We start from the raw sequence: 14159 nt of genomic DNA on the forward strand, positions 1-14159 counted from the left end.
CGTGTCTCTGCCAGGCTTTGGTATCAGGATGATGTTGGCCTCATAAAATGAGTTAGGGAGGATTCCCTCTTTTTCTATTGATTGGAATAGTTTCAGAAGGAATGGTACCAGCTCCTCCTTGTACCTCTGGTAGAATTCAGCTGTGAATCCATCTGGTCCTGGACTTTTTTTGGTGGGTAGGCTATTAATTGTTGCCTCAATTTGAAACGTTTGATTTTTGACTGTAAAATTCAACTGCTACTATTACAGCTTTCTCTCTTTTTAAAATTTTCCCATTTTTTTAAACTTTTAAGTTCAGGGGTATATCTGCAGTATGTTATAGAGGTAAACGTGCGTCATGGGAGAGTGTGAAGAGATTATAACTGTCACCCTAGTATTAAGCCGAGTACCCATTCGTTATTTGTCCTGATCCTCTCCCTTCTTCCACTCCTCCCCTGCGGCAGGCCCCTGTGTCTTCTGTTCCCTCTGACGTGTCCATGTGTTCTCATCATTTAGCTCCCACTTACAATGAGAACATACAGTATCTGGTTTTCTGTTCCTGCACTAGTTTGAAGAATAATAGCCTCCAGTTCCATTCATGTTCCTGCAAAGGACTCTTTTGTTTTAAATTATGAGATTAAGATTAAGATTTCAGGCTTCTATTTTCAAGCACTTTTCTGAAAATAGTAAATAGTGTTAATTCCCTGAATTAAAATGTCTAATTACATACAAATCAATATTATATTTTGTATTTTTAACACTGGCTTTTGAAGAATCAGATTTCTATCACAAACACAGAACTTATGGATTTGGTAAAGATCATCCTGAATCTAGTTTATAGTAGAATTACCTATTTTAAACTCATTACCAGATTGTTACACTTCAGTCAGAAGCTGTGTTTTAGACAATGGTTTTATGGATATAATTTAAACAAAAGTGGGAAAAACTCCTGTACAACTGTGTAATTGATGAAACACCTGGGATTGCTGGGAGTTGGTGACAGTGAACGCCCAGATGAGAGGACGCAGGTGCTCAGCAGTGCTCCACTGGCTCTGGGGCTTGTCCACTCTGAATACACTGGGGGATTTTCACACAGCTCTATCTTCTATGGAGAAATATGTGAATTGATACTTACTTTAAAATAAGAGGGAAAAAAAAAGGCACTGCCATCTCTAACATGAATTCCCTGGACTGCCTTTGTGAACACCGGGGGTTCCAAACCACCAGTTGAAAATTTAACTTTCTTCATTTTTACAACTTGAATGATCTTTACAATCAAAATGTAATGCACTCACATCTACTCCAACTTAAAACAAAATGTTCCTTGCTCCAAAATGCCCCTCCCAATACATTCCCATGACTGGTGTCTCTTACTTCTCGCTTTCCCTTGCAGCCAAATTTCCTGAACAAGTGGTTGATGTTTGCTAACTTTTCAATCCACTCTCATCTTGTTTCTGCACTGACTCTTCAACTAAACTTGTTTTGGTTAAGGTCACCAGTGATGACCGTGCCATTTTCAGTCTTCTGTAATCACTGGGCACATCTGGTAGAGGACTTCCTCTTTCCTGAGGCATCTCCATCCTCCAGCATGCATCAGAACATGCTCTTCAGTCTCCACTTATTTCTCAGGGTGCTTTCTTTCAGTTCCTTTTGCCAACCTCTACGTTTCCTTTAAAAATATTAGTGTTCTTTAGGAGTCAGTAAGCCTTCCTTTCTTCTTACTCTATTTTTTTGCTCTAGGTGACTTCATTTACTCCCAAGGTTACAAATATCCTCTATAGGCCAGAGGAAATTTCTGTATCCAGTCCAGACCTCTCTCCTGAGCTCAGATCCTTCCATCCACTGCTATTCAACCTATCCATTTAAACAATGCATTTGAACATTAAAGTCATGGCCAAAACGTAACGCCTGATCTCATCTCAAACCCAGCCCATCTCAGCCACAAACCTGCTTCTTTAGAGTGTTCCCTAGTTCTCAGTAAGTAGCAGCACTAGGCACCCATTGCATGTCAGAAATATGGGTGTCATCCTTGACACGCTCCTCTTCTCCACCCAGCACTGCCAGTCAAGCAACTCCTGCTGGTTCGACTTCCTATAGATTTCACCAATGTTTATTTCTGTCACCAATATTAGCACTCCAGCCCAAGCATCATCACTGCTGCCTAATTGGGAGCAATCATCCAAAAGCTCCCTAATTATTTTTTGTTTGTTTGTTTGTTTGTTTAGACAAAGTCTTTCTCTATCACCCAGGCTGGAGTGCAATGACACCATCTTGGCTCAGTGCAACCTCTGCCTCCCGGGTTCAAGTGATTCTCCTGCCTCAGCCTCCCAAGTAGCTGGGATTACAGGCACTCACCACCATGCACAGCTACTTTTTGTATTTTTAGTAGAGACAGGGTTTCACCATGTTGGCCAGGCTGGTCTCAAACTCCTGACCTCGTGATCCACCCACCTTGGCCTCATTTTCTTCCCACTAATAACAAGACAAAATAAAAGGTCCAAGATAAAAACATAAAGACTGGCCGGGCACGGTGGCTCACGCCTATAATCCCAGCACTTTGGGAGGCCAAGGTGGGCGGATCACGAGGTCAGCGAGATCCAGACCCATCCTTGCCCCAACATGGTGAAAACCCCATCCTCTACATAAAAATACAAAAAATTAGGGCCTGCGGCATGCAGGTTGGCGGGTGCCTGTAGTCCCAGCTACTCAGGAGGGCTGAGACAGGGGAGAATGGCTGCGATGGAACCTGGCAGCGGATCCTTGCCATGTGGGGAGCAGATCTTGCGCCACTGCACTCCAGCCTGGGGCGGAACAGGAGTGAGAACTCTGGTCTCAAAAAAAAAAAAAAAAAAAAAAATAGTATTAAATAATAAAAAATAAAAAATAAATAAAAAAATAAAGGACCCTGCTTAGGTCCAGGCCCTTGCCTACCTCTCCAACCTCATTGTATGGCCACACTTTTCTTTTTCCCTTATGTTGGACACACAGTTCTGGGTCTTCCTCAAGCTATTAGTCTTTCTTATCTTCAGGAACTTCCATTTTATAGATTTTCTTTCTCTAGAACAGTAGTCAGTAAAACTTTTTAGGAGAGAGCGAGATAGTTGCCAATTCCCTGATCTAAAAGAGCTAATCATCTAACCCCACTGCTTCCAATTCAAATGTCCATGTTCCATTGAAGCTTTTTCTTAATCAATGTTAAGTGCCCTGCTGGGGGACAGTGGCTCACCCTGGTAATCCCAGAGATTTGGAAGCTGAGGTGGAGTGGGAGAATGGTTTGAGGTGAGGAGATCAAGACCAGACTGGACAACATAGCAAGACCTAGTATCTACAAAAAGTTTTAAAAATTAGGCCAGCATGTGGTTCACGCCTGTAATCCCAGAGGAAGGCCGGAGGTAAGGGTACCACCTGACGTCAGAGTTCGAGACCAGCCTGGCCAACATGGCGAAACCCTGTCTCTACTAAAAAATACCAAAAACTGTTGGGCGTGGTGGCAGGCGCTGTAATCCAGCTACTCTGGAGGCTGAGGCCAGGAGACTCGCTGAACCTCAGAGCGGAGGTAGCAGTTGAGCTGAGATCGCGCCACTAAAACAAATGCACTCCAGTCTGGATGACAGTGAGACTCTGTTTCAAAAACAAAAACAAAAAAAGGGCCAGGTGCGAGTGGCTCATGCCTGTATCCAGCACTGTGGGAGCCGAGGCAGGTGGATCATAAGGTCAAGAGATCAATGACCATCCTGGCCAACATGGTGAAACCCTGTCTCTGCTAAAAATACAAAAATTAGCTGGGCATGGTGGCGCGTGCCTGTGGTCCCAGCTACTTGAGAGGCTGAGGCAGAAGAATCACTTGAACCCAGGAGATGGAGGTTGCAGTGAGCCGAGATTGCGCCACTGCACTCCAGCCTGGGGACAGAGGAAGACTCCGTCTCAAAAAAAAAAAAAAAAAAAAAAAAAAAAAAAAATTAGCAGGGCATGGTGGTATGTACCTGTAGCCCCACCTACTTGGAAGGCTGAGGAGGGAGGATCCCTTGAGCCCAGGAGTTCAAGGTTACACTTCAGCCTGGGCAACAGAGTGAGATATTCTCTTACAAATAATTTTTTAAAAAACAAGTCCCGTTATTAAATGTACTTGTACCACCAAATGTATTTCTCCTTCATAGAACTGGTCATGATTGTACAGTTGGCCCTTGAGCAACATGGGGGTTAGGAGCGTCAACCCCCTGTACAGTCAAAAATCCATGCATAACTTTTGACTCCTCTCAAATTCAACTACCAACAGCCTACTGTTGACCAGAAGCTTTACTGATAACATAAATGGTTGATTAACACATATTTGTATATGTATTATATACTATATTCTTACAATAAAGCTAGAGAAAATATTAAGAAAATCATAAGAGAAAATACCGTTACAGTACTGTACTGTTATATATTGATGCCATAAGTTTATACTGTCTGTTTACAAGATGAATCATCTGAAATGACGGCAGCTGCAGCTGCAAACTTCAATCTAAGCTACACATCAAGCACTGCAACTTTCGCTTGTAATGTCATGACTTTTCTCTGCTTCTTGAAAGTACTTCCAACATCAATAGCGGCACTTCGCATGGGTCCCACAGTGTTATTCAAGGTTTATGGTATTGCACTAAACATGATGAAAAATGCACAAGAACTGCAATAGATCACTTGTTATTGCAATAAGCAATTTAGTGGAGAGAGAAACTGTTCACATGCAGATGATTTAGTACACACAGGGTTTTCAGTTGACACTTACAATACTTGAGCTCCTCGCAATAGCAACAGGAGGTGGTTACAAAATTATCACAGTAGTACAGTGTGTACTACAGTTAATTTCATGCAGTTACGATTTAATACTGCATCTTTACATTTTACATTTCTCTCAATTGCAAATGGTAGCATGTATGATCTGTGTTTGTGTGTGTAAGTTTTGATAAATTTTAAATTTTTATAATAGAGTTGCATATATTTTTATGGTAGTAAATGATAAAGAACAGTATCTACAGATATTTTATGTATTCATGACATACCTAAATTTAAAACTTCTTTTCATTATTTCTAGGCTGCATGGTTTATCTGCAGGTTTTTTCAAACTGTTGCAAATCTCCAAAAAATTTTCCAATAAATTTATTGAAAAGAATCTGTGTATAAGTGGGCCCAGACAGTTCATATCTGTGTTGTTTAAGGGTCAACTATAATTAATTAAACAGTTGTGAAATTCTTTTGCTAACATCCATCTTCCCTATAAGGATATAAGCTCCATTAGAGTGGGAACTATATCTACTTTGCTATTTTATTCCAGCATGTGGTAGAAAATGTGACACATAGTAGCAATCACTCACTCACTCAATCAATCAATCAATCAATGTTGAATGACTGAATCATTAATTTGCTACCTGACCTTCATTCGGCACGTTTGTCTTTCTTAGGCTTAGTTCTCCATCTGGAAATGGAGATGATAAATACAGCTACTTTTAAGGCTGCTTCAAGGTACATAAGGTAACAAGTGTGAGAGCATTCTGAGAACTCGAAAGCAATACACAAATGCAAGAAAATAAATGGAAAGCTGCCCCAGGTGCACAGGACTGGGGCAAAGGCTGGCCCAATGGCCAAATCCTCTGGCTTGTTTTGTTGGTCCTCTAGCTAAGAATGGTCTTCACTTTTTCAAAGGGTTGTAAAAAACACAAAACAAGGAAGACTATGCCACAGAAACCATGTGTGGCCTGCAAAGTCCAAAATATTTACTCTCTGGCCCTTTACAGAAAACGTCTGCAGACCCCGGGCCTACAGAAGTGCCTGGGCTTAAGTAAATATTTTAATAGTGAATGAATAATTATTACTTTGCGAATATATGCATATTTTGGTATTTTGATAACTGACAAGCAGTGCCATTATCTGACTGCCTGTCTTCCATTCAATAAAGCAAGTAATTAACATAAAAATACCTCCCCCCTCCCCAGGCTAATATGTTACTTAACATTTGAAAAATACAAGGAGTCTATAAATACTTTCATTTCCTTCAATTATATCAAGAACTGTTTTTGAAACAGAGAAGGCAGGGATGACTGGGAAATGGTGTGGGGATAGAGAGCTGGAGGCCACGCGAACTGTGTCCCCTGGAAGGGTGACTGCTATCATTGGGTACGCGGCTGTCATGTGGAAGTCCAAGTCCATAGAAACCTATTCACTGTCTGCTGTGAAATGCTGAGATTATTTTCTCCCCAGGGAATCCATTATCACACAGAAATGAGAAATGGCACATGGATAAAAAATAATAAGAGGCTGTGCTTATTGCCAAAAAAAAAAAAAAAAAAAAAAAAATCCCCAATACTGCACAAAAAGAAAAGGATTTGGAGTCACAAGATCAAGATTCAAGTCTGAACTCTACCACTTATTCCATCTGTCACTTTGAGCAAACCTATTAGCCTCTCTGAGCTGAATTTCTTCATCAAGAAAAAGAGAATAATCATTGATGACATTTAGTGGGTGGCCTTTATGAGCCATGTGCTTTGCTATATTATATTCGATCTTTCTATCAAAATGCAAAGTAGATATGATTAGTGCCAATATATAGGTGAAGAAACAGTCACTCAGAGAACTTGAGTGACTTGCTCAAAGTAACGCCAATAGAAAGAAGCAAAGGTTTTGTTTGTAGCCAGGTTCTGACTCTAGCAATGCTATTAGTGCAACCTCTGATAAGATGTTTAACCTCTTTAGACCTACTATGTGCTTTACCTTACAAAAAGCATATAAAACCTAATTTCTAGGAGAGATGATTTGAAATTCCTCCATATTGCAATATTACCAACTTACGTCTTAAAGGAAAATGGCTTTCCTCCATTCTTCCATGTCAAATCTAATTCTATGTCTTCAGAGACTAACAAAAAGAGGATGTACTCTCCTCTTTGTATATAATAACAACAATGTAAATTAAGGAAGCATAAATACATAAAATAAAAGTATTACATTTTGAGCATGTCCCGAGTGGCATAATGATGATGAATTCTACTTATTCCGCAGCAACTCCCCTTCTGCGTGTAAACCAAACACATTCAATACGTGACACGTGAGTTGATCATGAAACCTTGATTACCTTTGCTTCATTATCTCATGTACTCTCCCATGCTGGACACATTGTTCCTCCAATTCTTCATTTCTTTTCTGTAACTTTCCCAATTTATCATATGTATACCTTTTTTCTTGACTGAGTTGAGCTATTTCAGATCTAGAGAGGTGAAAACACAAAAATAATAGATGTTAAAGGTTCTTATTACTAGGGCATATTGTTATTATATAACCTTAACATTATCTTTTTTTCCGTACTTAAACATAATAGTACAATGAAAACTATATCCTTTGCAAAAGAAAATATTTCGGAAATGGCAAGATACATTGTAGAGACTCGTGTGTTAGACAGAAAAAGGAATAACAACTTATTCTAATAGAAATGGCTTCCCTAAGGAACAAGACAAAAATGATAATGATTAAATCTCTTTTTTAAAAGACTATCGTTCATTTAACAAATACTTACTGAGTGCTTGTTATAGGCCAAACACTATGCTGTCAAAGAAGAAACCCGAGGCCTAATTTCTATCACAGAGTTTCTTTTAATTAACATAACCAGCTTAATGGCACACGGTTAAAATAAAAATGGTTCTTTAATGGTTAATTTTATGTGTCAACTTAGTTGGGCCATGGTGCCCAGACATTTGACCAGACATTATTCTGGACACTTCTGTGAGGGTGTTTTTTAGATGATATTAACATTTAAATTAGTAGACTTTGAGAAAAGTGGATCGCTCTCCACCTCGGCGGGCTTCCTCCAATCCGCTGAAGGTCTTAATAGAAAAAAGATTGACCTCCCCCGAGCAAAATGGCAATATCCTGTTGTTCGTGTCTTAAGTGACAATCCAAGTCTCAAAATTTGAAGATCACAAAGATGTTTATCCAAGAAAAATTATATTCCTTTCCTTGTATTAAGTGAACTCTAAATTTCTGCCTACTGCCACCATCTCCTCATGCCCTAATGCCTAATCAGTTAGAATGGAGAGTTTAAAACTTGTATATTATGAGTCGTTTTCAGGTTAATAATTGGTTTGTTTCCTGAAGACTCCTGACATAAAATTAATTCCTTTCAAAGAAAGGATTCTTCCAGTAGGCAAGATAGCCTTTTCTTCCTGGTCAGGAAAGGATTTGGATTTGCTAAGGGAAATTTTACTTTACAAATTGTTCATCCCAAGGACCAGGCTGCTCACGTGTATGGGGCAAAAACTCTTGCTTTTAGTTCACCTCATTCTTCATTTTGTTTTCATCTTGGTTCAAATGTCATCCCACGGGAAGCTTGCCCTGATTAATACCTTGCAGTTCTCAATATGTCAGCACGTTTTTTGAAGCTACCTCTAGCCTTTATGCATACATTAGCTTATCATTTATTCTTTTAAATTGTGCTCTGTGCCTTGTCTTTCCTACCAGATTCTGTATGAGAGCATGGATTATCTCATTTTCAAGTTCAGATCAAGTGCTCAATCTACATTTGCTTCTCCTAATAAGAATCTACCCATATTTGAAATAGTCCAAAAGGAGTTAACAATGACTTATGTTTCTCCTTTCAGAATCACATACAATACAAAAGAATTTAAAGGCAGTTATAATAAATTTTGATCTGGTATCCCTTCCAATCCATGCACTAAAATAAATTCCAAAAGAAGAAAAAAAAATCCTTAAACCAGATTAGAAAAAAATGCAGAACACTGATCTTTTCTCAGGCACTTTCCAAGCAAAAGGCACTTTTAAAAGAAAATCACAAAGAAAAAAATAGATTTTACAATACAAAAATACAAAACTTTTACACATAAAAAAATCATATATTTAAAATATATCCTAGATTTGTGTGAGAGTATTCATTGTAGCACTGTTTCTAGAAACAACCTTTCTTTGCAACCCATAATCTGGAAACTTAACCAAGAAATCTATCCACAGGAGCCTGGCTATGTTACTTATTAATCTGATAATGTGGCTATTTAAAAGTGATATTTATTGATCTAAACTGTGACATAGTTTGTAAAAAAAGAGAAAACATTAAAAAAGTCAGCCATGTATGATGGTGTTTCATTTTAAATTTAGAAACATTTTTGAACAGTATACCAAGCTATTAACACTGATTATTTCTGGATGGTAGGATCGGGAAGTTTTCTCCTGTTCTTATTCATCCTTTTCCATACTTTCTAAATTTGTAAAATAGATATGTATTTTATTTTTTAAAAATAAATTCATTCTGATTTTGAAACAAAATCATAATAAAACAAAATGTAGATGTCACTGGTGGGGGAGGTTGTGTGTGGAAGGAACAGGGAATATATGGGAATTCTGTACTTTCTGTCCAGTTTTGCTATGAACCTAAAACTGCTCTAAAAAAATAAAGCTTATTAATTAAAATCAATGTAAACAACAGGAAATTATTTACAAAAATAAGACAAACAAACATTAAAAGCATCATTTAATGAAACACTAACTGCACTCTCCATCAAAATTCCAATTAAAAATATAAGAAATATTTAAAATACCTACAGAAGAAATATAAGTGATCAATAACATTTATAACATATTCAATTTCACTATTATTAAAAAAATAGCACAACAAAACCAGATACTACCACCAAATATTTACTGCATGCCACTGTATAACAAATAGTGAAATCCATCCTTTACATTCATGATCTCAATTACTCCTATAAGGTACTTGTAAGGGTTTATTTTCTTTTCTCTGTGAGGTTAAATATGAAGTTTAATGACTTGCCTAAGGTCATCCAAGTAGGCAAGCCCAGATACAAATACTACTTAGTCCACCTCTAGAGGGGTAGTTCCACCCACTGTGCGGTATTGCTTCTCATTCTTTTTTAAAAAATCTCACTTCTTGGTAATGTTATTTACTAATATGGCTACATATACAGTGATTAGAAGTTAGTGTAGTACTTAAGCAAGGTAAAACACATTAATACCCTTAAAAGGATTCATAGTCTTGGACAGCAATTAAGGAAACAATAAAAAATTTAGACCTAGGTACAAAGTTTTTGTTGTATTATTATTCATAATGGTTAAAAATTAGAAGCATCTTAAGAGCCTAATAATTCTTATCCATGCAAATCATTTAATAAAGTTTTGTTTTCAGAGTATTTACTGATATAGAAAATGTTCATTAGATATCAAATGAAAAGCAGATGCAAAACTGTATATACAGTGTAATCTCAATTACAATATAAATGTACACATACATACACATGAAAAATGACTGAAGGGAAATATGTCAGAGGTAAGAATAGTTATCTCCGGATGGTAGTGGCACAGGAAATTTTCCTTAATTCTTCTTTGTATTTTCCAAATTCCCTGCATTGAGGATGTCTTACATAATCACAAAAATACAAATGTTATTTATAAAGTACATATCACTATCAAGTGTGTTATTGCAACAATCTTTTTTTCTGCTTCGCATATTTTTGTTTTTTCTTTATTTATAATTGTAATTTGCCTACCAACTTCCATTTCTCAATAAAAATTTGACATATATGCCTGCACGTCATCCTTTTTCTGTCTGGAGTTCACGATATATTCCTAGAACAGTAGTCTGCAAAGCTCAAAGAGTAAACTTACAAGTTTTCTGTTAGTTTGGAAATACATTTCTGGTATGATTATCCTGTGTCATATAAAAGGATAATTGACTCTAATTCATTTTCACAGAAAATTTAGGCAATTTCTGGCTTTGCAGAAGCATGAACTTTCCCCTGTATTTTTATATACCAGTTATATTGTATAATTGCATTTGCATGAAATATATTTTACTACTACAATTCAGATTAAAATGATAATTGCTTTCAAAGAGAAATATAATATCTTAATTTTTTATTCTTTTAGGTTCTAGTTTGACTTTTGGTAACAATTAGCAGAGGCCAATGTCAGTCTCCTCTTGTAGAAAATATAATTTTTATAGTATCCCAACCTAACATCATGTAAACATGCAAAGGAAAAAAACAGTTCAACCGGGTGTGTGTTCTTCACCTCAATTAAACTCACACAGTTGGATACCTACTGTTGCCAAAACAGTAATATAATTTATACATTATAGTCCACACAGTAAAACTACACTAAAAGTCATTTAACAATATTTATAACACCATAAAGTATAGTGTTAAAATATATGAACTGCAATATGTACCAAAATTATAAAATTTGTTTCTCATCATCAGTGATTAAAACCAGGATCATTGCTCTAGCCTCAATACTCACAACCCTGGTGACAGATTAGAATTCAAATCTTAATGATCAATTTACAATTAACAAGATAGAAGTGAAACAAATTAAACCAACCATTATATATAACGAGGCCCCATGGACTCCCATTGTTCCTCTTAATTACAAAACGCAAATCACAAATACACAATGGGCAGTGTTAGACATCAGTCCACAAGCCTCACAACCCAGAAAGTGACAATGACAGAAAAGAAAGCAGCAAAACCACATAGACCCTGGTTCTACGCTCTATCCGGTTCTTTTCAATGTGCAAGTGGTGGTAGCTAAAACCTAGCACACACTTCTCTCCACTCTGTGGCTGGTAGAGGCTCACTCCTTGCCAGCACCCAATCCTTCCAAGCTCTCCCAGGCCAGGTGTTAGATAGCACTGCAAACCGCACTGCAACGTTTTACTGCTGATTCATCTAAGTGCGTGGGGAGAGAGAACACTTCCTTCACTTTGATAAAGAAAAATCACAGTTGTACCAAAGATATTTAAATAGCTCCGTTTACCTCCCTCAAGAAACAACCCCATAACTGTAATAAGCTCTCAGAGTACTGGGGAATACAGAAGGAAGGATAGCGAAAGTTTATGTGAGCTTCAACTAAAATCAGCCAGAATGCCTGCCTGGTGCCAATTAAAAGCAAAATGGAATTAATTCTCTTGCCTGATGGTCAAAAACAAGCTATATAAAATGCACAGAATCAGCAGTTCACTTTAAGTTTAAAATGGGACGTGCCATTCACAAATGCCAGGGTTACAGACACCACTACGTGCAGTGTGGAGTACACTCAGTGCGCAAACTACCGTGCTAATCACTATGGAGGCTTCCAGAAAACAGAAGCAGTCATCACTGCCATAATGCGACTTACGGTCTACTTGGGGGAAAACACATACAACAGACCCACACACGGAGGTACCATTTCAAAACATTTTCACAGAGCAACAGAGCAGCCTAGCATGAGGCTGGGGCAGACTGTAAGGGTGTACGTGCCCACTGAGCCCGCGCGGTCAGCTTTCCCGTCATTCTGCATGGGCTCCAGTCAAACGACTAGACCTGTTTAAAATCTTGTTTTAAATGGTAGAAATCCATTTGTTTAGTTGGTATTTTGAATAACATAAGACTCTTAGAGTAATGTTGCTAGTAACAGAGGAGGGAAAAATATGTCTTAATTATTGTTCAATACAAAATAAATACACTTACTTTCAAGAAAAATTTTACTGTAATACTCTGAGGGAAAGCTGGACCAAAATTACCATACAGATTGGATAAATATAAAGTTGGAGACTGAATTTCCATGACGACAAAACTTTGGAAACTTCAAGATTTTCCTTACCTCAAAGCACAGGGAAAATTATTTATCCCAATAGTTTGGCATGGGGTACGCAGAGGCACACTCCTGGAGGGCCTCTTCAGGGTTTACTACATTAATAACTTGTATTTTAAAAGAAGCAGTTTGAGCCCTTCAAGTTTTGTAGGTGGTTTCAAAGCAGAAGGTAACATCAACATGGAATGTTAAATTTAACATGAATGAGTTATTGAAAATGTCATAGTAGGAAGCCAGGGAGAAATGAAACCGGAACTAAAAGAAATTAAGAACAAACAACCCTAAAAATCACAATTTGTCCTATTCACTACTCTCTTGCAAGGTGCACAAAATACACTTTTCGCAAGTTTTAGGGGCGCTTAAGAGTTTTAAAACTAGTAGGTAACAATTTATCAAGTGTTTACTACTTGCCAGGCCTTGGTTGAGACAAACTGTAAAGTTAGAGTAGGTGCCTGTTTTAATTCATCAGAGTTACAAAATACAACTAGATCCACATTTTCCTGATCTGACTGTTTTAAAAAGGCTTTCATTGTGGCATGGACTTAACGTCCATCAGCAAATGACAGTCAGATTTTCCCTGGCAAAGACAATAGCTATGTAAAGTGATACCCAAATTCCAGTCAAGACCCTTAAAAATGCTATTGTGAAAACAATAGCAGCTACTGTGTATTACGATGTGTCAGGCATTGTGCTAGGCACTTGATAACGTGTATGTATGTGTATCTATATATATAATTCTAATTCCCATAACAATCCTGCAGCGTGGCTTTAGAAATGTTTTTACAGAAGGAGAAGCTGGGGTTTGGGGAGATGAGGTGATGTACCCAAGGTTACAAAGCTCCAAGTGGGAGAGTAAGATTCAAACCTAGTTCCTCTGAATTGCCACGTGTTCTTTACTGCACACTGCCAGTCATCAACAATGGAACAGACTGGCATCAAAAGTCAGATCAGGAGGTGCGAATAGCACCACACCTATTTGTTTCATTCATTCATCATTTATTCATTAAGTGCCATCTATGTGTCAGATACAAAAGAATACATCCAATTTACAAAGCAGTATTCAGGAGCTGGAGGAACGAGAAGCAGGAGAAGCAGTAGAGGTGCTGAGTTAGACCAGTACAGGACAAGATGACAGATCTAGAGGAGGAAAAAGAGGGCCTAGGGGCAAAGAGTAAGTTAACTGTTACATGCCAAGGACGCTTACTTCTCCACGGAAATTTAAAGGTTAATTTTTCCTTCCCAAACTTTCTCATCATAACTACTATGACTTGAATTTTCTTTAGCAATAAATGTAAAATACTGTGATTACTGTAAGAAAGAACATATACTTTGGAACCAGAAATATCTAGGTTAGTACCCTAGCTCTCCCACTCACCAGTTATTTAAACAGTTTTGGTTTCCTTATCTGGAAGATAATAATTTCTGTCTCAAGTTGTGGTGAGAATTAAATAATGTATACCAAGCACCTTTTTCTCTCTTTTATATAATAAATTTCCCTAATTATGTTTCCTTGGAGAGCAAGATCAGTCATCATTCACAAACCAATTTTAGAC

The 14159-nt window shown here is 37.6% G+C and overlaps 1 protein-coding gene across 1 annotated transcript in view; it reads right to left on the minus strand.

Moving 5' to 3' along the window:
* The window catches only part of SDCCAG8 (SHH signaling and ciliogenesis regulator SDCCAG8), a 253839-nt gene that overhangs the window by 75656 nt on the left and 164024 nt on the right, over positions 1-14159 (minus strand). The window contains 1 exon segment of the mRNA XM_017847791.1: positions 7088-7219. Within this exon segment, the coding sequence (XP_017703280.1) occupies positions 7088-7219 (132 nt within the window).

The sequence above is a fragment of the Rhinopithecus bieti genome, unplaced genomic scaffold, assembly GCF_001698545.2.
Source record: "Rhinopithecus bieti isolate Rb0 unplaced genomic scaffold, ASM169854v2 scaffold_28016, whole genome shotgun sequence".
Classification (NCBI taxonomy): Eukaryota; Metazoa; Chordata; class Mammalia; order Primates; family Cercopithecidae; genus Rhinopithecus; species Rhinopithecus bieti.